Below are 26,863 nucleotides of genomic sequence, written 5' to 3'. Positions count from 1 at the left end.
ATCCGCTTTTACCATCCTTTCTCATGTGAAATGCTCTACTTTATTGGCCATTTATTCGTGGAATGCAAATCACTGATTTTCTTACACACTTTTTCCTCCACACCCACACACACACACGCATACACACACACACACACACACACACACAAGGAAATTGCAAGATTTTATCCCAACACTAGAGACATGTACCCATCCCTGCAAAACAGGTAAAGTTTTTTATTCATAAATAACTATCTGTATTGGTGTTTTCACTCCATGACATCACCAGTTCCTCAGTTCCTGACCTTGAAATTTATGAGGCATTAGGGCAGCTGATTTTGGCAGCTAAGAGCCACTGTGATGTATTCCATCTTCTCACCCCCTCTCTCCTCTGTTGAGGAATAGCTGAAGGTTCTCTGCAGGACACGTCTGCCTTAGACACAGCTGGAGTTTGTCTTGATGACCCAGGGTGTTGTTTAGTGGCTGCTTATCACAACTCCCATGAGCACCAACCCAAACCTCCCCCGAAGATTCACAAGTCTCTGACACATGCCCCGAATATCAACAGATATTCTCAAAATCTCTTCTACATAACTCCAAATACCATTGACAACCCCAGACCTTCTCTATATAACTTTAAATACCTTTAGTAATCCTTAAACCACCTTTACAAATCCCACAATAAAACCACAATCTCTCCAGATATCTTCTACAAAATATAAACAATCCCTAACACTCTAGCTAAAAAAAAAATGCCCCATACAACCCTAAATAATCTCTATATAACCCCAAATACCACCAACTACCATAAAACATCCTCTACATGACCCCATATAACTTTCACATCCCTTAAACCTCCTCTACATAAGCCCCAAACCAACATGACCAAAATACCCCTAACAGCCCTTAAACGATCTCTACATGACCCCATATAACTTTCACATCCCTTAAACCTCCTCTACATAACCCCCAAACCAACATGACCAAAATACCCCTAACAGCCATCTCTACATGACCCCCAAATAGCTCTAACAATCAAAAATCTCGTTTACATACCTAAACCTGATCTGCATAATCCCAATACCCCCAATGGCACTTAACACCCCCAAACAGTCCCTAAACCTCCTCGACATGACCCCAAATACCGCTAACAGTCCCATAACCTCTTCCACATGGACCAGTTTACCATTTACACCTATAACAGCCACTAAATCTACCAGCCGCTAAATATTCCAAACTATCCAAAAATCTTCTCTGCATATTCTCAAATAGAAATATCACATGGTCAAAAAATCAACACACACATACATTAATTACGTTTACATCTCTGACAATACTGCAATCCTCCATTACACAATCCCCTTTCCAAACAGCCCACAGTGTGCCTTTTTTTGGTCCAGACATCACCAAACATTTCCCGAACTTGACCTTCATTCTCTCAATTACAATGAACACCTCGCTCTTCTCAGAGGAGCGTTTAAACCTCCACATAAAACACAAAAACTCAAAAATTATAGCCTACATCATCTCAAACCTCAAATAGTGAGGCCAAGGTCTTTTCATGCACCTAAACTGACCCAGTTTTTCTTCCTGGCTCTATTAATCCCTTACAAAACCTTTTCTAAATGGACACCTGTCTAAAACACTGTCCAAATTTCCACTATATACCACACATCCTGCTGTAAACTTCTTAAATCTTCTACATTCCAAAATCAACACACCCAAATTTCCAGTACTTATGCAAACACAAGTAATACAAAATCCAACAAACACTCCCAAACCTCCTCTAAATTCCAGAACCATCTAAGACGTGCCATACATCTGTCAAATATATTCAAACCTTTAATACATACTCTGAATACTATGAACATCTTTGATGTAAAATTGGCCTAAAACACCCAAAGCCTCCACAGTATGGGCCACATTTTAAACAGCTACATTTCTTCCCTAAATGCGGCCCAAACCTTTACTATATTCACCAATCACCCGAGACACTCCAAAATCTCTGTCCCACTGCCAAACATATCCTCTACAAAATGTTCTGTAAATGTTCTTAACAGTCTTAAATCTCATCTACATGCCCTATAATAACTCAAACCTCTTCTTCCCAAACACTATACAAACCCCTAGCTGATCTTGCTAACCTTACCCACATGTTCTCTACATGTTCCTACTAAGCTCACCTCAACAAACGCAAAGACTTTAAATGCCATAATCCTCAACTACATCCCACAAACATTGTCCACATGCCACTTTACCTTCCTCAATCCACCTTTAGATTCTCCACTGTAAAAACCCCAATATTTCCTCTGTGCTACAGTATTCTTCCTACCTGAATCACTGCCCAAACCTCCTTATAATATTCCTTACATCCAAAAACGTCCTGTCCATGACCACAGTCTCCAAACACCAAAGACACCCCAAAATCTATAAATGTTGCATAACCTACTCCAAAAAAAAATCCAATATATTTACCTTTACATTTGCTCATTTGTTTGACATTTTTGCCCAAAGTGACTTAAATTTGAGGCAGGATACCTGAACCCAACAGTGGCAGCTTGGTGGTGCTGGGAATTGAACATACAATCTTCTAAACAATAGTTCAAATCTTGTTCAAAACACTGAGACAGCCCTTCTCAAAAAAAAAAATAAATAAAACAACTCAGGCGTCTTCTTCACACCAGACATGAGTAAAAACTCCATCTACATGCCACTAAACACCACAAACACTCCCAAATCACAGCAATACCTGAAGCTTCCACTAAATAGACTACACCTTACCAATCAGTCTCCAGAGCGTTCCACCCAAACTTGCCCCATACCCCAACCTGACTCTTTATGTTTATGACTTTATGTTTTATAAAGCTGCTTTGAGACAAAGTCTATGGTTAACAGTGCTATACAAATATATTTTGAATTGAATTGAACTGACTCAGTGTTTTCTCCATAGCCCAAATGCCAAAAAAACACTTAAGTACATAGCTTCTTCTAAATTCCAGAAATATTCTTAAACGTTCCCCTGCTCAGATTTCCAGTTTACACCCATCAAGTAGCTATACATTTCCTAAAAGTACTTTCACTACTTTCTGAACATACTCAAAACCTCACCAAACTAATCCATGGATCCCCCTTGAACCGACTGAGGTGCCGATTCAACCAAGAAGTAAAAGATAATCTCAGCTGAGCAACAGACACAATCTGCTTGGTTTACAACTCATGCTGGGGCCTTTTTTTTTTTTTTTTTTACAGCAGGTCCTGTGTGAGGTTGGCCTTCTAAAGTAAAACAAACACAGTGATTACAGGTTTCATTATAAATCATGGCCCTGCTGCTGTTCATACATGTGCCTCACAAAAGCCTAAACAGTGCAGATGGCCTCTACGTTCTTTCCAGACTAATAAGAGTTACTTGGAAAAAGCACTTCACTCTGTTGTACCAAAATAGGGCAAGTTTTACTTTCAGTTGTACAAATATCCAAGAGTTATCTTTTTTAGGTGGAGGAATTTTGCTTAGGAACCGGGTGGGTACACATTCAGCTGGGAAGCACCCCCATAACCTTTGAAAGATGCTTTCGTGCACTCTCTAATTTGGCTCTCGGTAATGGAGGGGTGATTCAGGCAAGAGTTAAGAGGAGTGGGTGGGTGAGTGCATGTGTGTGGCAGATGGGGATAGATAGTCAGTAATGCTTGTATACTTCAAACGTAGACATGACACGGGTACAATTAAAGATGTATGCATGGGTTTCTACTGGTATTGTACAGTGTTAAGTCAATAATTCAATGTTTTTTTGTGCATTTTTCCATGTTTCTGTCCAGATTTAAATAGTCTAGCTTGTTTTAAAACAAAACCAAGTGTGTGCATGATTAGCTCAGAGGAAAAGGGTGTGTATATGGGTGCTGGACATTTATAGCATGGACCATGTGAAATTATATTTATGACAACTCTCTGTCTGTAAATGTTCCCTAGATACACTATTTCCCTTCCTTTTTAATAAGCTAGCTTTGCTATTTTTTGTTTCAGTCAATCTTTCTAAACTTTCTAACCACACCATACTCTCTGATCTTCGGCAGATCTGAGGTAATTCTGTAATCCATTAATACACCATTAAGTAATGAAAGACAGGTTTCGGAAAGGAAAATCAAACATAGCTCTGTCAAGGGAGAGTTAGCAGGGGATGCTACACTAACACTGTTTGGACTCTATTTGCAGGAAACAACGTGACCTTCAGGTCAGGGCCAGAGGGAGACAACCATGCTCGGGATGTTATGATAGAAAAGGGATGTTCAGAGGGATGGGACTGTTTTAAAACTACGAATCAGCACTGAACTTTTCATTTTTTTCTAAGGTTTCATCAAACATTGTGGTTTTCCTTTTAAGTCTTCCTCCTAATGCTCATTGTAGGTCATATTGAATCGTTTTAGGTTTTCTCTAAAAGCAGGACCGTAGACCAAATAAATTTTCCAAGAGGAAATAATTGTATTTAGGGCAATTTCTTTAATAAGTCTGAGAAATAGTTTTCAGATAATAATGAACAAATGTATTAAAACAATATTAAATGTATTTAAATCATTTCATGTTCTTCAGTAAATCATTAACAGGGTTGCAGTGGATCCAGAACTAATCTCTGGAACATTGGGTAAAATGCAGGAGCAAACCATGAGTGGGATGCCAGTCCATTACAGGGCAACCAACTATAGCCAATCCACCCACTGATGTATTTTTGTTGGTGGGAGGAAACTGGAGAACCGAGAGGAAACCCAACTTGTGTGTGTGGAGTTTGCATGTTCTCCCCATGCCTCGGGGGTTTCCTCCGGGTACTCCGGTTTCCTCCCCCGGTCCAAAGACATGCGTGGTAGGTTGATTGGCATCTCTGGAAAATTGTCCGTAGTGTGTGAATGAGAGTGTGTGTGTGCCCTGCGATGGGTTGGCACTCTGCCCAGGGTGTATCCTGCCTTGATGCCTGAGATAGGCACAGGCTTGCTGTGACCCAAGGTAGTTCGGATAAGCGGTAGAAAATGAGTGAGTAATCTGGGTATTCTAACCAATCTTAATATATTGATACCTATTAACTAAAATTGCATGACATGGTTAAATATGAAATCCCTGAATAGAGAACATGTTGGTTAAACATTTGTCAGCATCTCTGCTCTAACACACCTGGCTAAACTCACATAGGTAACTGACACTTACTGGAGACACAAGTGTGCATAAATGCCCAGTCTTACCCCTGGTTTTTATAGCTAACCACCAGTAGTTACAGACACAGAGAATTAATAGAATGTGTGGAATATCAGGGGTCGTTTGGGTCATTGAACTAATGTGTTTTCCTTTAAGATTCATTGAGAGGTCAGTAGTTATGGTTCCTGCTCTAGTGAATGGAAGGTTGTCATTTCAGGTCCTATGACTGTGAGAGATTATAACCCTCTGTAATGAGTTGCGCATGGGTAAATCAGCCTGCCAAATGAATAAATGCAAATGCATTGTGTTTATGAAGCATTCTGCCCTACTTACCTTAGAGTCTAGGGTATATTGTGTTTAAGAAGCATTCTGCCCTACTTACCTTAGAGTCTAGGGTATATTGTGTTTATGAAGCATTCTGCCCTACTTACCCTAGACTCCTAGACTCTAGGGTAAGTAGGGCAGAATGCTTCTTAAACACAATATATGAGCAGGACAGGCACTTATTTCCAGGGATTTCAGAACAGCGTAACAGATATCGGGTAGGCGTGGCCTTTTTGATAATCTAACCCTAACCCTAACCGTAGTTTTTGGTTGTTTATTTGTTTTCTAAAATAAATCTACCTTTTTGACTGTTTTGTCCTTCGTAGTATGCTGTTTTTTTTAAATTAGGGCGTTTTCCCAAGACCTCCGGAAACACGCCCACTTTACGTCGTGCTAACGAAACCCCTGGAATTTAGTGAATGCCATATGAGCAGCTAGTAGATCTAGGGCCTAGACTAACACTAGGGTAACATTACGTCGCTGTCGGGCGGAAACCTCGTATGTCCAAATTTTGTCAATTTCATATTTTTTCACATATCGATGCTATTGGTCAGTCCCCACGTGGGTCTGTTATTTTTACAAGTTATTAACCAATCTAAAGTCTTGAAAATAGCTTGAGCGCAAATCTCATAACTCCACTGGACACTTCAACTGTCCACCTCTTCCTCACTCTGCGGGAGAGATTTGCGGCATATTTCTCCTTAATAAGAGTCACAACGAATCAACACGTCTTCTGAGGTAAATGTCTTCAAAACACTGGGCTCAAAGAAAAAAAAATCTTGACCCCCGCTAGTTCTGGTGCTCGTCTGAAGACAGGAATTTAGCGCAAGACAATCCACTGCAACGCGGACTAAACCCTGTGCACTGCAGATAAGGTACGGCGTTTTTTTAATTTCCTGAAAAATAACGGTTTTGGAGATACGAGGATTCCGCCTGACAGCGACGATTAGCTGCTTATATACATCCAGTCTAAGCATATACAGAACATTACAAGGTTACAAGGGCAAAAGCTATAAAACTGTGTCTGTGTTCCTCAATTTCCTTCAACTTCCCTAAAAGCATACCAGTAGGTAATCGAAATAGATTAATTTGTCCTGAGGTGTGAATGTGTCTGTCTGGTACACTGTGATGCACTGGTATCCCATCTGGGATGTATTCCCATTTAACTCTCAGTGTACCCAGGGCAGGATCTGGACCCACCATGAATCTGACCTGCTTACTAAGGATGAATAAATAAACTTCTTATAAGTGGCTAACTGGATTCCTTCTACATTAACACTAGTGAGTGTTCTAGGTCGGCTCTGCCAAGTATGTAGAAGTTTATCAAGACATTGTGGCCAATTTAATAGCTCAGTGGTTAAGGTTTCTGTGCTAGTCAAGAGAAGATTGGAAATTTAAGTCCCAGCTCTACCAAAGAGCCACAATTTGGTTCCTGAGCAAGACCGTTAACTCTCATCTGTTCAGCACTCTTCTTGGATTGGGTTCTGGCTCACTTGAGTCACTTTGGATGTTTTCCCAATGAATAAATCCCATCAATATGCATCACAAGTGTAACAGAGCAGCCCATATTGTGTAAATCTGTGAATCGGTGACATATGACCGCTGGTTTGTTTGTTTGTGTGTGATATTCTCTTTACAAATCTAGTACAGAGATCATGCATTGTGCAACAATCGACCAGCTGCCTGCGCCGAGTGTCACTCATGAGGAATTGCATCTGAAGAAACAAACCGACTTCTGAGCTGTGTGTACACTTCCCTCCCTCACAGGACCCCACATGCAGCTTCTACAAACTAAGCCTGATGCACACACACACACACACACACCCCTTCCACGGGTGCACTGTATGGCCTATGTTTGTGCAACAAGAAAATCTCATAACCTCCTCCTCAGGGAAGTGGGAGCAGCAGGGAGCTGAAATCTGCAGGAAGAAATGTTCACTCGCAAAACTGATCTTTTATGGGTATAAAAAACTCACTGGCTTTATAATGCCCTCAAGCACCGAGAATCTATTTAGCAGGAGGAAAAGTGGCTCCATTCACTGGCCTACTGTACATCTAGAGTCCAAACATCTGATCTGAGATGTTTCTACCTAATATTTAAAACAAAAAGTGTTAAAAAAAAAAAGGTCATGTGCCCAAAAACTAAAAATGTTTTCAGGGTCATTTTTGTTTTTACACACTTGTTTCTATGTGCATAACAGGTTTTACTACATCATGGAGGCAATTTGAAACAAATGCGCACCTTTAAACCTTTAAACAGAAGTACTAATGTTAAAAAGCCATTATATTACTGTCTCTCAGGAGTATTGATTTCCAAACAAGCTAGGACAGCAAATATTAAATTGCAGACCAGAGCCAGGATGAGAACCAGCAAAGCATTTCAGTGGATAATAACCAAGACCTTTTTTTTTTTTTAAATTAACAATTGTAGCAGGGGGGCACGGTGGCTTAGTGGTTAGCACGTTCGCCTCACACCTCCAGGGTTGGGGGTTTGATTCCCGCCTCCGCCTTGTGTGTGTGGAGTTTGCATGTTCTCCCTGTGCCTCGGGGGTTTCCTCCGGGTACTCCGGTTTCCTCCCCCGGTCCAAAGACATGCATGGTAGGTTGATTGGCATCTCTGGAAAATTGTCCGTAGTGTGTGATTGCGTGAGTGAATGAGAGTGTGTGTGTGCCCTGCGAAGGGTTGGCACTCCGTCCAGGGTGTATCCTGCCTTGATGCCCGATGACGCCTGAGATAGGCACAGGCTCCCCGTGACCGGCTTATCCTTAGTTCGGATAAGCGGTAGAAAATGAGTGAGTGAGTGAGTGAGAGAACAATTGTAGCTTCTGTAGCAGATCTTTAGCTGTAACATATCGCCGCCATTCAGATGCATTCATGTAAATTATTTACCCGAAATCAACTCACTGAGAAAGGAATGGAGTTTACAAATTCCATAGATTTTTTTTGTTTGTTTGTTTGTTTAATTTACTCTCATTGGTCTGATTAGTGCAGTGACAACATGGCATGTTCGACAAAAATTGAGTTTGTAAAGACGACCAGGCAGAGAGGTATGTGTTTATTCTCCTCGCTTTGAGTTAAAACCAGATGTCTCGTCTGTTCAGTCTAAGTCACGTGAAACCGAATTTAAATGAACTTCAAATTGGTGCAGTTTCTTTATAGACATAAACCTACCATAAATGGTTAAACATTTGAAGGTAACTGTTTTCGCAGTCCAGTCATGTTAGATGTTAGTTATTAAGAGGTTTGTAAGTAAGATATTTTATGTAGATAAACCTTTCCAAATTTTAGTTGATTATCTAGGAGTTTTGATAATCCAAGTAAAATTCCAATCTAGCATCCCAACCCTGCTATTTAGTTTATCGACTCAAAATTGTATCAAAATCTAGTATAACGTGTAGTATTATTTGATGCTCAGTATTTCAATAAATGTAGTATGAAATCTTTTTTGAATTGTCACATGATTTTATTTATTCAAATTTTTGCTTTTTGCTCTCACTCACTCACTCACTCATCTTCTACCGCTTATCCGAACTACCTCGGGTCACGGGGAGCCCTATCTATCTCAGGCGTCATCGGGCATCAAGGCAGGATACACCCTGGACGGAGTGCCAACCCATCACAGGGCGCACACACACTCTCATTCACTCACTACGGACAATTTTCCAGAGATGCCAATCAACCTACCATGCATGTCTTTGAACCCTGGGAGGAAACCGGAGCACCGTGGCGGGAATCGAACCCCCAACCCTGGAGGTGTGAGGCGAACGTGCTAACCACTAAGCCACCGTGCCCCTTGCTTTTTGCTGTAATGCCCTATTTCTTTATCCATATCAGTTTTATCTGCTCTCTTTTAAAAAGGCTGGTTAAAGTCAATAACACAGTGAACTCGTATTAGTGGTTTCATGATGAAATATTACTTGTGTTAGTGTATTAGTTTCCTAACTGATTATTTTAATAACAGATTGTTTTCCAGCAAACTGTAAATTTTCTGTAGCTTTTCTGAAACTGCTGCTGTAAGTAAATACGCTGGCTTGATTTCCACATTGCTGTCTGGATTTGGTGGTGAAGTAAAATGAAGTAGAATGAGTGTCATGCATGAAGGTAGAAGGTAATAAGTACCACATTGCAAATCCTTTTGCGAGTTGAATTTGAACCCTTGTCGAGGGTTGATTGCTCAGACACCACCTGTCTAGCTTATACACTTGTCTGGAAGTCTATTATAAAGAGCTGCTGTGTTGTTTATTGAGATCAGGTGGTTCTTTAACACTTGGTTAATCCTGGAACAAGAGTCTTTCTGACAAGAGACTGCAGGACTTAACTTTATAACAAGCTCAGGGGCAAAAGTGATACAGATTTAGATATTAGACCAGTGTGAACTGGCAACTATAAATACTGGATCAGGAATGTTTAATCACTGATTAATTTAATTTCAAGCTGGTTTTATTGTAGTGAGGATTGTGCTGGATACTGGATAGGCCATCACCAGGCCATCAGAAAGCATCAAACACAAAAACACAAACCCGGATGTGGTCGCCTAGTGGTTAAGGCGTTGGATTACTGATTGGAAGGTCATTAGTTTGAATCCCAGGTCCACCAGGCTATCACTACTGGGCACCTGAGCAAGGCCATTAACCCTCAGTTGGATAAGAGTGTCTGCTAAATGCCAAAAAATGTAATACCAAATGAAAAATAGCCATGATTTGTTGAACTCATCCAATTAGTCATGGACACCTACTCAAAAATTGATTGCAATCCAAAGTAGGCAAGATTAATTTAATAGGATACAGAGTTCAAAATACAAAATGGTAAATTAGGCCACGGTTACACTTGTCCTAGAATACCCCTTTTATTTGCCACATTTGAGTGTATTCTGGTACATGGTATCCAGTTGATTATGGTGTTGGACTACTAAATAAAAGTTTATGAGTTCGAATCCCAGGTCCACCAAGCTGCCACTGCTGGGCCCCTGATCAAGGCCCTTAATCCTCAGTTGTATAAAAATGAGACAATGAAAGTCACTCTCGATAACGGTGTCTGTCAAATGCTTTAAATGCATTTTCCTGGCACAAAAACATCAACTGTTAATCAGATGTTAATTAGAATTCCTGGACTAGGATTGGGAACCTGTAAGATAGACAACCATCAGTTCATGAAAGGATTCCCACAAACCATGAATGCAACGGGGTTACTGATGACAAACACTCCATAATCAACAACCACAATCTTCCTTTGCCCTAGTCAATCAGATCAGAGCTTAAATAACAAATGAATTATAACATCAAACTAGATACAGTGTGAATGAAGATATATAAAGAATCATTCTCATGAAACAGCTCAAATGATATATTTTACCTTTAACCCATGACTGTCTGTTCATATCTGGCATTTACTGTACAGTAAGTCACATGTTCACATCTAGCAAGCTTATTAATGCTGCTTCATGTTGTTGTTGTTTTTCGTACTCAGAAATGATCAGACGGGGCCACGGTGGCTTAGTGGTTAGCGCGTTCGCCTCACACCTCATGGGTTGGGGGTTCGATTTCCGCCTCCGCCTTGTGTGTGTGGAGTTTGCATGTTCTCCCCGTGCCTCGGGGGTTTCCTCTGGGTACTCCGGTTTCCTCCCCCGGTCCAAAGACATGCATGGTAGGTTGATTGGCATCTCTGGGAAATTGTCCGTAGTGTGTGATTGCGTGAGTGAATGAGAGTGTGTGTGTGTGTGTGTGTGCCCTGCGATGGGTTGGCACTCCGTCCAGGGTGTATCCTGCCTTAATGCCTGATGACGCCTGAGGCATAGGCTCCCTGTGACCCGAGGTAGTTCGGATAAGCGGTAGAAGATGAGTGAGTGAGAGAGTGAGAGAGAAATGATCAGATCACCAACACCACTATTCGGCAGAATCAGTTACCCTGCCAGCTGTAAATGTTTAGCTAGCTAGCAAACCTGAGACTAAATAATCTTTTACTTTTTTTAAACAGTTTTGCTCATATTTGATTTATTTATCTAGATTTAAAAACACTAAATATGAAATAATGTCACAGTGAAGGATTCTGACCTCACTACAACAAGAAAAGCGTGAACATTTAGGTGGCTTTGGCGTGTACTGTTGATACAGAATTGGTGTCATAGAGACCTCCTGTTTACTTCCTGTTTCCTGCTTCCTGTTGTCTACTGTTGCTTCCTGGTTGTCTGTAATGAACTCAGGTGCTGTTTTTTTTTACCTATTGTTTAAGCCATTTTGAAGATCAGGCTGTGAAGACTTCTTATGGTTCAAGCTACTTCTGCTACTTGTCCTGTGTTTGACTTGAAATTTCTCACCTCCTGCTAGGGAAAAACAAGGAAAACACATCCTTAACATGGGAAGGTCTCATAAACTCAGAGTTACGCAAATGATGTCAAATCGACATGCCTGCTCAGAGAATTGACATTAAACACAGCAGCACTTCTTTATGTTAAATCACTTATGCATATTATGGATATATAACAAGTCTTTAAAGCGGTTCATATACGTCACTCTTTACATTTAGCTGGCTAGAGTTTTGCTAAGAAAGGAAGCAGTCAGGAAGGTTTATTATTTTTGTTCAGGTACTTCATGTGTGCTGGATATCGATAGTAGACTATAAAATATTCATTCATTCATTCATTTTCAGCTTTATCCGAACTACCTCGGGTCACGGGGAGCCTGTGCCTATCTCAGGCGTCATCGGGCATCAACGCAGGATACACCCTGGACGGAGTGCCAACCCATCGCAGGGCACACACACACACACTCTCATTCACTCACGCAATCACACACTATGGGCAATTTTCCAGAGATGCCAATCAACCTACCATGCATGTCTTTGGACCGGGGGAGGAAACCGGAGTACCCGGAGGAAACCCCCGAGGCACGGGGAGAACATGCAAACTCCACACACACAAGGCAGAGGCGGGAATCGAACCCCCAACCCTGGAGGTGTGAGGCGAACGTGCTAACCACTAAGCCACCGTGGCCCCCCACTATAAAATATATAATATTATAATTATGTATAATTATATATTATAATATACTGTGGTTTCAACCTGAACAATAAAAGCAGACAGAACAGACACACTAAATAACAAACCTGACAGCTTTGAAAGCAGATTTACAGCTAAAGGATGTGTGATTTGTGGATGTGGATGTGAAGAAGATTTGTAAATGGCAGCAGAGTATCAGGGAATTCTAGCTAAGATGTTTGATGTTGACGTCACTTTCCCGAAGCTGATAATTTTCCAATAGCAGCATTTCCAGAAGTGTTTAATTCCTAGGAACAGCTGTCATGGCCTTTAGCATGTAGATAAAAACATTTCCCTGTTCAACCTGAGATAAAAGGATGTGTTTTCAAGCTACAAGTTAGGAATTAAACACTTCTGGATATGCTGCTATTGGAAAATTATCAGCTTTGGGAAAGTGACAGTGATTCTGCTTTATGTTGGACTCCATCACACCACACCACACCACACCATCCCATCCATCATTGGTTGTTTTCTCAGAACTCGAGGTGTTTTATTCCTCTTATGATTTTTTTAGCTATGCTTTATTCTATGTAAAACATCCTGCTATTCCTTCCATTACAGCATAGCTATAAAAAACAGCTTCTTCTTTATTTTGAAGTTTCTTTTGACAACAGGCCCTAAAGCCATCTGTACTCAAATCTTTCCCATGTTTTAAAGCTGTTACAAAGCAACGATACTGGAGACTCCTTCCATTAATGTTTCATATTCAGGTTTATATTAAAGCACTTTATTTACAGTATTAGAATAAAAAAAAGCTTTAATATAAAACATTATCAGATTATCAGCATTTAATCGTTGCTGGTTCAAGCATTTCCCATTTTGAATCTTGGCTGTCTGTTCTGTGTTCTTGGCTGTCTTGTTTGTCCTGGCTGTCTATTCTGTGTTTGGATAAAAGTTCTGACCTTTATATCTGATTTGACCTTGATTCTGTTCACTCTGCATCATGGAAAGGCTAAATAAGGAGGTGACATGATTACACCCAACCGCTTTAACTGTCTGCTACACTAATTTATGTCACAGAGAAAGAGCAAAATGCAAGAAAGTGAGATATGTTGAGTTACAGAGAGTTGGTCAAGACAAGTCTTTTATTCACACATCTTAAAGGGGTTTGTGTGAACTCCTAAGGCCAAGTAAGTGCCACTGTTGTGTCTATTGAAAGGTAATGAAAGACGCACACACACACACACACACACACACACACACACACGCACACACACACGCACACACACACAAACAAAGGCTTCATAGTGTCCCTGGGCTTACACTGTTTAACACTACTTCATTTAGCATGTGCGACCTCACTTACAGGGGAACAGCTCTCTTGGCTCGCTCAATAAAGGTTTTGTGGATTGTGTGTGTGTGTTTTCTCAGCGCTATGCCGACATTACAAACATCGCTCCATCATGGTCATAAGCCTCTCGCAAATGTTTTGACGTGAGATTCTTGAAAAATCACCCAACGGATGAGTTATGATAGCAGATAACAGAAGGTTTTGTTGGTGCTTTCGGGAATGTAGCGGCGTCTTAAAGCATTAAAATGAACTCTGATAGCAGAATATACTGTACAATCTGTCAGGGCATTATTATAGTACTATGTGCAATCTTTCATGTTGCTCAGTTAGAAGTTTGCACCTTAGCTACACATAATCCTACTCACAGGTTATCACTGTCCAAATTGCTGAATAAATGATCACATGCTTACCTTAGTTTATCTCACACACACTTGACTGGTTCCTGATACTTTATACTATACTTCTATTTTTTAAAAACAGACAAAATGACACTTCAGAGCAAAAAAAAAAACATTATTAAATCCCAGTCCAAATCCGTGTACTTGAGAACTGGTGCTGTAATCATAGATATTCCCAAAATCTGAAAATGTATCTAAATGTTTCTATAAAAAAAAAGTGCTACTGTATATAAACAATATGTAATCTAACTTAAAGAAAAATCCTATGTTAAAATTTAGCATCCGTTCATCTTTAGTAAACAGTCTGAGCTTATACCAGGAATACTGGGAGAGAGATGAGAATAAACCCTTGGGTGTGAACACACACACACACACACGCACACATTCACACACTCATTTACAACTAGGTGCAATTTAGAGAAGGTCAATCCAGACTACAGGAAACCAATAAGGACATGGAGATAGCATGCAAAGCAGTGAGTCTTTCTTCACATCTCTGCCCTTAAAATGCACTATTTTTTATTATTATTTTTTATATTGAGGCATGGCATGTGTGTGTTTGTAGTTTGTGATGTAGTTTGCTCCGTGCTAAACTAGCGACACTAATACTATCCGGTTACATTAGTCTTTTAGCTACAGTACAAAACTGAAGAGACAAACGCTGGACACCAAACATGCTACAAACGCTGGACACCAAACATCTACATTCAGTCTAAAAGAAAAATTTAGCACTTTTTATTTTTGAATTTGAAATGAATTGTAAATCAGATTGACTGAACGCGTCTGACATTGTGAGTGAACGTAATGTAAGAATGTAAGTTTCCTCCCACAGATATTAACAGAGTGATGACATGAAAATAACACGGATGAACTCATCCAAATCTGGCTGCCAAAGCACAAATACAGCTCAGCCATGATGAGGTTTTATCTGTGATTTGATATGAACCAGACATTTTGTTCAAAAATTAAAACAATTTATTATGACATCTTTTTTGCCGACAAATTTAACATTTTGGGGCAGTGGTGGCTTAAGGCTCTGGGTTGTTAATCAGTGGATCAGGGTTCAAGTCCCAGCACTGCCAAGCTCCTACTGTTGGGCCCTTGAGCAAGGCCCTTAACCCCTCCTGCTCCAGGGGTACTGCATCATAGCTGCCCCTGCGCTCCGACCCCAACCTCCTCAGTTGGTATATGCGAAGAAAAGAAGTCCACTGTGCTGTAATGTATATGTGTTGATAATAAAGGCTCCCATGCCCCCAATTACACATTGGATAGGGATGACTGAGTTTGGGTTATTTTCGTCCCTTTTGGCACTGCCCTAGCTGCCCTATAACTATCTGCTGAAGCAGCTTTCTTTATTAAAGCTACTGTATAAGTACTTCTTTGTTCTGGTCTGATTTCAGAAGTCTTTTAAGATTATTGTACATATATTGCACTGTATGAGAGGATCCCAATAAAATCTTAAAGTAAAAATAAAGATCTTTTTCTCCATGTTAGATTATACAATTAAAATACAGGGGCAGTGGAGGCTCAAGTGGTGAAGGCTCTGGGTCATTGATCAGAGGATCAGGGTTGAAGTCCCAGCACTGCCAAGCTGCCACTGTTGGGCCCTTGAGTAAGGCCCTTAACTCTCTCTGCTCCAGTGTTGTTGTATCATGTCTGACCCTGTGATCTGACCCCAACCTCTAAAGTTGGGATATGTGAAGAAAGAATTTCACTGTGCTGTAATGTATATTATATTCTAAAATGTGATCAGAGAAATCAGCTCACAGAGAAAGCTTAAAAAAACTAAGGAAGCTTTTTTCTGTTCATTAACATTTTTATGTTAAGACTTATGGTAATAAGTTAGCAACTATTCTCCGGAGTAGAACATTGTTGTCAGCTATGTTTAATTTTAATTCATGACCAAATAATTATTTTAAAAGTTGTGATTTTTGAAAGAAAAAAAAAATAATCATACAGAAAACCACACAGTGTTTAAATGTAATCTCAAGAGGATAAAAACCTAAAAGCTAAGTCGTGGCCTAATGGTTAGAGAGTTTGACTCCTAACCCTCAGGTTGTGGGTTCGAGTCTCGGGCCGGCAATACCACAACTGTGGTGCCCTTGAACAAGGCACTGAACCCCCCCAACTGCTCCCCGGGCGCCGCAGCATAAATGGCTGCCCACTGCTCTGGGTGTGTGTTCACGGTGTGTGTGTGTGTTCACTGCTGTGTGTGTGTGCACTTTGGATGGGTTAAATGCAGAGAACGAATTCTGAGTACGGGTCACCGTACTTAGCCATATGTCACGTCACTTTAATGTTTGTATGTAAACTTAAATGTAACTATATCTTGAATGAGCATCTCCTTGAGAGGGGTTTACCCTAAATTCGCCAGTTTAGTAACTTTTTCCCTGAAAGTGTGTTCTTGAACTGAAAACGGCCTCATAAATGAGATCTGCTGGTTTGTATTGCTAGATTTTGGATCAAACCAGATGGCTTAGCTTTTTCTAAACCCATGAAATGGCTGAGGGCTTCATTTACGATCTTCTGCTGCCGACAAGCCAGAAGGACTCACAACGCATTACAGATGCTGAATTCTTCCAAACTTACTCACTCAGGTCCATAAATCCTGCTCTGCTACTCGAGGAATGCAGTAAGTCACTGAAGTCAACCTCAGAACATTGTTTAGACTAAAAATCATTTTCTGTCACGGGAAAAAAATAGCGTGATAGTGTGAGTTGGATTTATTTGACTGTTTTACATCTTATGAATCATGTTCACATGCAATGCAATATCCTACTCATATTCATTATTTAGAACAAGCCTGAGTAAGTACTCATTAGTATATGTTTCTTATTATGTAACATATTGTATGTTCATGATAGTAATGTAAAGCCAAATTATTTAATGTTATCACTTTTGCTTTGTGTTACAAATTATTAAGGCTTAAAGTCTGAGTTTTTCTTCCTAACTCACGTGTAGACGGTTAGCTAAGATGAGTTTGGGGTTCTTCTTTATCTTTTGTGTTTGTAAAGCGGTTTAATGATACAAGATGTATATCCCACATGTTCCTGGTGTAAACTTTTATAGATTTGTTTCAGTAAATCAATGAATGAAAACATCATTCATTGATTCATTCATTCATTCATTAATTCATTCATTCATTCATTCATTCACTCACTTATTCATTCATTCATTCATTCATTCATTCATTCACTTATTCATTCATTCATTCATTCATTCATTCATTCATTCATTCATTCATTCATTCACTCACTTATTCATTCATTCATTCATTCATTCATTCACTTATTCATTCATTCATTCATTCATTCAATCATTCATTCATTTATTCGTTCATTCATTCACTTATTTATTTATTTATTCATTCATTCATTCATTCATTCATTCATTCATCATGAAGACAAGTCAAATCATGAAGTCAAGAGCTTCAGTTCCTGTTCATATGATAAATGATGTATGAAAAAAAAACAACTTTAGTGAGTGACAGTTCTGCAGAATGTCATTTCTGAGCTTTTTACATAATGAGGTTACTAAACTTTTAAGGTTGAGGTTGTTTTCCATACCATTCTGTGTAAACATTAGAGAAATATTCGAATAACCATATGAAGGTCTTCACATAATACTTCACAGACTTTACATTGATTGTTCAGCTCGAGGAGAAGAGGAGGAGGAGCAGAAGAAGAGTAGGGGAAGGAAAAGGAGAGGAGGAGGAGAAGGAGGAGAAGAAGAGGAAGAGGATGGGAAGGAAGAGGAGGAGGAGGAAGAGGAGGAAGAGGAGAAGAAGAAGAGTAGGTAAAGGAAGAGGAGGAGGAGAAAGAGGAGAAGGGGAAAAGGAGGGGGATAAAGAGGAGGAGAAGAAGAAGAAGAAGAAGAAGAAGAAGAGTAGGGGGAGGAAGAGGAGGAGGAAGAGGAGAAGAAGAAGAAGGGGAAGAGGAGGGGAAGGAAGGGGGGGGTAAAAGAGGAAGAGGAGGGGTAGAAGGAGGAGGAGGGGGAGGAGGTCGCACGCCGGTCCGCACCAGCAGCAGCCGCAGCAGATGTTCAGACTCAGAGCGCAACAGGCGCGCGCACAGACTAACACACGTACACGAGAGCGCACGGAAAACTTTGTGTAGAAATGAAATGAAGACTTTGTTCCGTAAAAAGAACTTTCTCTCTGAGTTATCGAAACGTCTTCTGATCTAACACGTGAAATTATACAATACTGATCGGGATCAAGTAGATTTTACGACCATGACTACAGAGGGACAGAACCGGACGAGCTCCCGGTGGTGCGCGAGCGCGCTGCTGTCCTGGCTCTTCTGCGCGTGCTGCCTGCTGATCTCAACGGACTGCTATAATTTAGACTTGGATAACTCGGTGCACTTTGGAGGACCCAATGCGTCTTTATTCGGTTACTCAGTTCTGCTCCATAAGCACCAGCAGAGCGCGTGGTGAGTGCAGAAAACTTTATGATCAGACTTTTACTTTATCTTATAGAGATTATTGGGCATTGGATACTGTATAAAATAGTAATGCATGCTGTTTGGAATATCTGTAAGTTTGAAGTTTTAATATTCAACCCCTTCAGCATTATAAAAGATGTCACTAAGGGCCTTTTTATTTAAAAAAAAAAAAAAATCATACTGCTTTACTTTGCCTTACTATTCAGTGTAGTAACAGAAGGTTATATTTGTATAACTTCCATTTATTGTGTAACATGATGAGTGTGTTAGATCAACACATGTAACCTGGATTGCTGTATTGCTTTTAGGTTGATTGTTGGAGCACCGGGAGCTGATTCCACGTTTTACTCCAATGTTCAAAAACCTGGTGCTATTTACAAGTGCAATGTTTTGAGTAAGAACTGTGTACAGATTCAAACTGGTAAGTAGTCGTTTTTTAAGCTCCGTAAACTTCAAACGTTGCTGAGTTTATTAGGCATTAGTTATGGGAATTTAATAAAATTAAATGGTGGTGTTGCTTTTCACACTAAAATATCTTTAGACAAATTCCAAGAACATTAGGCAGGAACCTTGAGAGGAACTGAGACTGAGAAAATGGGAACCCATCCCCTGTTTGTGTAGTGGACACTGGAGATACTTTCCGTGTCTTTCCTTTTTCTTTTCCGTCCTGAATTTCCCAATAACTGCTAAAGGAGTTCTTTTGCCGTTCATGCTCTCTTGCTCAACGTCTAGACATGAAATCTCTGGAGCTCTGAACATCTCTGTTCAATCAAATTCACATGCCACTGGTTTTAACAGGTCAGAGTTAGTGGCCGCGTCTCCTTCCTGTGTATTTACTGAACAAATGAGCCATGAATGAAGTGGGCTGGTCAAAAAGGCTGGTCACATTTATCTTCCTTGTCATTAAGAAGCATGGCTAACTCTCTTTCCCCAAATAAGGGAAGTGAGGCTGCCATTGTTTCAGGTCTGACAGGAGTTGGACAGGAAATACAAAACATCCTTCATCCATCAGGAATTTATTTTCCAAAACAGTACAGAAGAATCAGGACTAGGCAGGATTCCTTACAGTGGCTGCACGAGAATGAGAAATGGCTCCTACGGAGAACTGACAGAGGATTTATACGAGGTTCTTGGTGGAAAAGCATGATGTCAGCCAGACTGTCTAGCACACTTCCAACATGTGCTAGTGTAATGCAGGGCTTGAGGGAATACAGAGGTCCTGACGTAGCAGAGCACTTGTGACTCAACTTCTGCTAACATCACTGGGCTCACATGAATTCCCTAAAGTTTATAACAATAACGGATTTCATGCTCGCTTCAGTGGATGATCTCACCTGTAACCAGGAGCTTTGAACCTGGGACCTGCTGCTGTAATCATCAACAATGTACTGTGTTTATCTCAGGATACGTAATCTGTTCATATTGAATATCCTTTCAACAAAATTAGTACTGTTTGTCGTTGCTCTACACTTGTTTGTACTGTGAGCAGGAAATACCCAAAATACAGAAATAATCAAGATCAGGTTGTGAAATTGTGATAAAAGTTAGTTCCTGTGATCAGTGAAGATATTACAGCGCTAAACAGTAGGACTTAGGAGATTTTTTACACCATTGTCACCTTTGTATTGAATTTTAGACATCAACATAATCTACATCCAGATTTCTTTAAAGCTGCTTGATTGACAGACATCAATAGAGAGTACGTGCATTTCAGTAATGTGACCTGCTCTGAATAGAGTTCACTTCCTGGGAACGTGGTTTTTAGTGCATCACATCTTACCACAAAGCTGAAGGACACATCAAACCGAAGTAAATTTGAATGTTAGCTTTTGATGGCTGGATGAAGCATCAACTACAGAACAAAAGTTCTTTAAAATTGCCTCAAATTGTCAGATTAAGATGCTATAAAACACGGTTTGACATTGAAAAGGTCTCTGGAAAAGAAGCAAATTAGAAGATGGATAAAATGCTATTTCTCAGTTCTGGTTGTTCTATGCAAAAGATGATGATGTGGCAAAATTAGTAAAAAAAAAAATAAAAAAAAAAAAAAAAGACTGAGAGAGAGAAAGAAGCGATTCTGCAAAGTGTTTTTCAATTTCTTTAAACTCATCTTTTTAAATACAATTTAATCTTATTTCGTATCTTTGGATATATTACATTGCTCCAGATCACTAATAAAAAGATACATTTAAAAGGGTAAATTTAAACCCTACTGAAACCTAACACATGCCTCCTTTTGAGACTAATCAAGATTTTTTTTTTTTTGGCTTATATATACTGACTCAGCATGTCCTCAGTTTCTGTATAACTGTACAGCAGGATGTCATGAATAGATACAGTTATCTAAAAGGTCTCTCTGTCTGAAATGCTTTGAATACACCAATTACTGCATTTATGTGTCTTGCATGCATTTACCCCTTCATGTAAACAACCCAATCTCAGTAATATGGTAGACGTATTAGACAATCTAGTGTAAATGGGGTCTGATGATCAGGACCTGACAGATTGGGAGAGTATTTAGAGTTTTGACATCATTCAATTCAGTTTAACTGCTTAGCATTTTAACAATAAACATTTTCACAAAGTTTTAGAACTATACAGGAACTATACAGGGTGTTGATCCAAATCCCTATGTCAGATGCTAGCAACCTGAAAAACCTCTGAGGACAACCATCATAGGAATGTAACTTAACCCATCGTCTTCTGGAAGACGATTGACGCTAGCTGGTTTGGGAATCTGTCTTTGGAGAATTTTTGGAATGTTTTACTGTATATGTTGGAATTTTTTACCAGCAACCTAAATGCAGTGAAAAAAATATCTATATTTGGTGGCTATGTTCGTTTAAATTGAAGCTTACAGTACAATCTAACATGGTTTGATAATGTTCAACAGCTAGCTAGTTAACGCAAGTAACGATACTTAACACTTAACAACTCATGCTGACGCAATGAAATAAAGCTTGAAATATCTTCAGACAACATATTGTTTACATTTTTCATTCTGTTAGCATTTGCTTATAGTGTTGTCTCTATATGTAGTATGTGTAACACTTTTGGATCTTGCGCAGGTGTAGAGAAGTGTGGGAAAACATGCCAGGCTGAAAGCGATAACCAGTGGCTCGGAGTCAGCCTTTCCCGAAGACCATCCAACGGTGATGTACTGGTATGACTGGTATTTTTCAGTATTCTTTAGATTGTCATAATGAGCTTCTACATAAATTCAATTAAATTAAAATTTTTTGTATAGGTTTTAACAAGGGGGCACGGTGGCGTAGTGGTTAGCACGTTCGCCTCACACCTCCAGGGTTGGGGCTTTGATTCCCGCCTCCGCCTTGTGTGTGTGGAGTTTGCATGTTCTCCCTGTGCCTCGGGGGTTTCCTCCGGGTACTCCGGTTTCCTCCCCCGGTCCAAAGACATGCATGGTAGGTTGATTGGCATCTCTGGAAAATTGTCTGTAGTGTGTGATTGCGTGAGTGAATGAGAGTGTGTGTGCCCTGCGATGGGTTGGCACTCCGTCCAGGGTGTATCCTGCCTTGATGCCCAATGACTCCTGAGATAGGCACAGGCTCACCCTGACCCGAGGTAGTTCAGATAAGCGGTAGAAAATGAGTGAGTGAGTGAGTGAGTGAGAGGTTTTAACAATAGACATTGTCACAAAGCATCTGAATACAGAAATATATATATGTTATGATTACATTTTAAAATTTACATTAGTATTAATATTACATATATTACATGGAACCTGGATATTCTCAGGGAAATTGTATATACATTTCTTTAGATTAAAATTGATTATTACCAAACTTTTTTTTACCTTTAGTATTTAGCTTCTGTCAGATGTGGTGACTATAATGTATGTTTAAATCTAATGTACGTAATTAAGGTGATTGTTGTACAATGGTTTACTTTGAAGGTGCGTGACAATCTGTTTTTAATAAAGATGTGTGAAAATGTTTTTGTAGGCTAAACTGAACTAAAAATACAAACCCAATTAGTGATTTACAAAATATTTGCTAATTTTTGAGCTCAAAAAGTAAGAGTTTATATATCCTGATGTAGGAATGTTGATAAATGCAAATCAGCCAAACATTTTCACAGCACATTGAAATTCAGTCACAATTACAAAACTCCATTAAAGGTAAAGCTCGCTGAGAGCTAAAAATGCTAAATATTCCAGTAACGCAGCTCGGCCACTGCAGTGCGTCAGCTACCAAATTCTTCCTCCTGTTATATAGGGTGTTATAACCTTTGTCCTAATTTAACAGATAGTCTGATTCGTTCTACATTTGTCTGGATTTGTTTCAGACAGAATTTCACTAAAGTTTCATGAAATGTGTGTGTTTTTGAAGCAAATAAACAATTGTGAGGGTAATCTGTATATAAAATCACAGATAAATATGACTATTTATATGATTCGACTGCTATCAAGGCTCATATCCCTGAGTCTCCTTAAATACGAACATTTCCACAAACCCAGAAGCTCTTGTAGGAAATGATTGTTATTCCCAAAGTGGATTTTCCTGAATCGTGTGTTTCTTGACTAAAAGCTCCTGTGAACAATTTGCGAATAAATAAATATGCTCATGCCCATCTTAGTAAATATTTGTACCTTGTGAGAGAAAATATACCTGAAGACGATCTTTCTTTTCTGACTGTTTACAGAGTTAGAAGTTTGCTAATGAAGGCTTTGGTTGCAGTGAAATTACCCGTGCTAAGCGAGCTCCTGCGAAGTTAAATAAATAGTTGGATCTTTTAACTCGTTTCACCAAAGGACAAAAAAAACAGTATTTGCACCTGTTTTATTGAGTCCATGTTTGGCATTAAATGTCTTGGTCATGTTAATGTTTAATATGAAAGTACAAATTTCATATGTATTTCCTCTAAATGAAACATGATATGCTTATTTCGGACATTTTACGCGACTAAAACGGAAATACGTTCTAATTATGTTTGACGTGACTAGAGTCCTTAAAACATGACCTTAATACCTTCGTTTTTCTTTCGAAATGTACCACAAATGGTTTATGATCTAAAGTTAAAATGGCCACATTACGTTCCTTAATACTGCCTCACATGCTGTAAGATCCATTTTTATATTATCTTTTTATAACTATTTATATTTTATGCACATTTATATTTTGCGACACAATGTGATTAGCACATTTTATTAATTCAATAAGTGACAAGCTGATGTCAGACATAAGGAAGATAGCTAATATGTGAATGGGTTTTAAAACTGGGTCTGATCCGGAACCCAGTTTAAAGTTATTGATGTGCGCTGTAATGTGAAATGTTTCCCTTTATGTAAATACCTGGGGTAAAAAAAAGTTAACAATAAATTTGCCTTCATTGTAATATCTGTAGTATAAATATTAAATAATTATTTAATTATTTAAAAGAGATTTTTGAGCTGAATGTTAGAATAATGGTTTTCAAAGAGAGGTCAGTAATTTTGAGTAATTAAAAAAATAACAACAAAATATCATGCTTCATTTTATTATTAAAATTATAAATTATATTATTATTATTATTATTATTATTATTATTATTTGTTTTAGCCCATAAGATTGGTTCCTTAGATTATTGGGTTTAAATAATAGCAGTGAATGGACGGAATTTATCAGTGGACGTATAAAAGCTTCCAATAAATAGACAGAATATTTTATAAACATTAAATAATTTTATTTCAATTTTAATTATAAAACAAATCTAATCTGATGGGATGTGTAGAAAGATTAACTTCAATTTAAAGTTCCTGACTACAAGAAGACTGAGAACCTTGTGTTAGAAAAATCCATAACATAATAAACCTAAATGGTGTTCAGATGTATGTCAATATGCTATAAAATAACTGTCTATTTTTAACGGCTCCCCATATCAGACTGTACTATATATTTTTTTTTAAAAGACCAAACCAAAGTCCAGAAAAGTACGGATGAGGCTCACGAGCGAAACTTCACCAATGTAAATAATCTTTGAACATTGACCTTCCCTTATCAGCCTGTAATTCTTTGCAAGCGTCCGTCCACTTACTGTAGACCTGACCCCTGCGATCAAACCCTGGCACTTTTAGCATGTATTTACTATATTCTGCTTTTAGACTGTAGCATGAGTCAGATGTTATAGTTGTATTCTGACTATCATCTCATCTGACAGTCATGCTCCAGGACAGGAGATTCCGGCGCTATGCAGTCTGCAGTTCATTATATCTAATACAAAAGGGCACTTGTCTTGTAAACCCCTTACACTGGTTCCAATTTCAGGCATGTGGTCATCGCTGGAAGAACGTCTTTTTCTCGCAAAAAGACAATCAGAACAAGCTGCCCCATGGCGTGTGCTTCCATTTCAGCTCCGATTTTAGCCGCACAACCCACTACATCCCCTGCTACAAAGGTACTTGTACAGTATTTACGAGCAGCCACACTAATGCGTCTTTCAGGCACACTATACGATGAATGAACAGAGAAGACAGTGTTCAGCAGTTAGTGGATAGACAGCATGGCTAAATTCTTGTTTGTCTGTGCAGATCATCAGAGGAAGTTCGGTGAAGATTATGGATCCTGCCAAGCCGGGATTTCAAATTTCCTTACTGAGGTAATCACGTTTTACCAGATTTAGATATGTGTTACGACCTGGATCTGAAACAGTGGTTTGATTTCTCGTTTGTTTTGTTTCTGAGGCGAAATTTTGGATATTGGTCTGAAAATATCACTAAAATGTTTGTTTTAATACCAAACAAAAAAAAATGTTGTGAAATGAATCACTTTTTTTTGATTCACTGTGCATTCACCACTGGTGTGAAATTAAATCCTGTAGATTCTGGAGTATAACTGTCCATAAAAGTACAATCATCTTGTTTGTGTTAACAAAAAGCGCTAAGGTCCCCGTCCTTCTTACTTACATCTGCCTGTAAGGAAATGCCAACCCTGGAGATTCCTTTCATCACTCTTTAACAAACATCTCCTACAGAAAACTTCACAATTCCAAACTGTTTGTTTCTGTAAAGCATCCAACATACAAGTCATTGTGAATGCGCTGTTACTGTATAAACAATAACAAGTGCGTGAGTAGACTCTCCCGACCTGACCAATCAGAATCAAGCAAAAAACCCTGCTGTGTTATAAACGAACATGCTGACTAATTGATTAAATGTATTTATTTAACATCATAGGATATGTTTCATGTGCTGCTGATGATGTGTTTTGAAGGATCTGATGATAATGGGAGCCCCCGGGAGTTCTTACTGGACCGGCTCGGTTCTGGTCTACAACGTGACCAGTAAGGTGTTTGCTGCATACGTGGACGATGATAACAGTGTGCTCTACGGCAGCTACCTCGGTAAGACCGAGAGTAATAGTTTGGCTTACTTCCTTAACTGAAGCATCATTTCTAATCCATGACACATATCAAGTGACGATTCGTTTACCAAATACAATACAATACAATATACTGTACCGCAATACACAACATAAACACACGTATTTTATGGGTATGGAAATGAGATATATTAATTAAGTAAAATCCTTTAAAATGATGAAACTGCAAAGGGTCAAAACGGTGAAAAACAATACACAAAAAATAGGATCTAGGGCAAAACAGGAATATTTTAATATCTACATGAGAGGCAAATGATCAAGTGGTTAATGAGCACAGGAAATAATGACCATATATGGAGTGGTCCACAAACTAGGGTGTTATTACTAGTGTTAATTTCGTCACCTATTTTTAATTTAGTCTTAGTCTTGTGCCAAATGTCCTTGTTAGTTTTAGTCATATTTAGTCATTCACATATCTTTTTTTGTTAGTCATGTTTTAGTCGAATCAAAACTATGTATATATATATATATATATATATATATATATATATATATATATATATATATATATATATATATATATATATATACACATTATACATATAAATTACCATCTTAATATAAGTTATACATGGTATTGCACACACCGTTATTGATGATATTTGGAGCAATATTACATGTAATTGTTAAACTTGATTCCCTTACATATACATTTGTTTTTAAGCCTAATTATTCATTTTGATTATGATGTGATTGTGACAGGGGGGTGGGAAGAGGTTTCAGGTTGGGGGGTGCTGAGTTTTTTCTGTCACCACTTTTGAATAAGAAACAATATCAAGGCTATAAAACTTGTCAAAACTCTGCGAATCACAAAAGTATCAGTGAGAAGTTGAGAACACT

General features: G+C 38.9%; 1 protein-coding gene across 1 annotated transcript in view; it reads left to right on the top strand.

Annotated features, from left to right (window-relative positions):
• The first annotated feature begins 18,232 nt into the window (after window positions 1-18,232).
• The window catches only part of itga4 (integrin alpha 4), a 45,164-nt gene continuing 36,533 nt past the window's right edge, over window positions 18,233-26,863 (top strand). The window contains exons 1-6 of the mRNA XM_060877031.1: window positions 18,233-18,635; window positions 18,956-19,068; window positions 21,716-21,810; window positions 24,911-25,040; window positions 25,174-25,241; window positions 25,856-25,985. Coding sequence (XP_060733014.1) covers window positions 18,436-18,635; window positions 18,956-19,068; window positions 21,716-21,810; window positions 24,911-25,040; window positions 25,174-25,241; window positions 25,856-25,985 — 736 coding nt within the window. The 5' untranslated portion in view covers window positions 18,233-18,435. The remainder of the gene's footprint in view (window positions 18,636-18,955; window positions 19,069-21,715; window positions 21,811-24,910; window positions 25,041-25,173; window positions 25,242-25,855; window positions 25,986-26,863) is intronic.

The sequence above is a fragment of the Tachysurus vachellii genome, chromosome 8 (genome assembly GCF_030014155.1).
Source record: "Tachysurus vachellii isolate PV-2020 chromosome 8, HZAU_Pvac_v1, whole genome shotgun sequence".
NCBI lineage: Eukaryota > Metazoa > Chordata > Actinopteri > Siluriformes > Bagridae > Tachysurus > Tachysurus vachellii.
The sequence above is the reverse complement of the archived record's forward strand: the minus strand, read 5'-3'. Positions and strand labels throughout refer to the sequence as shown.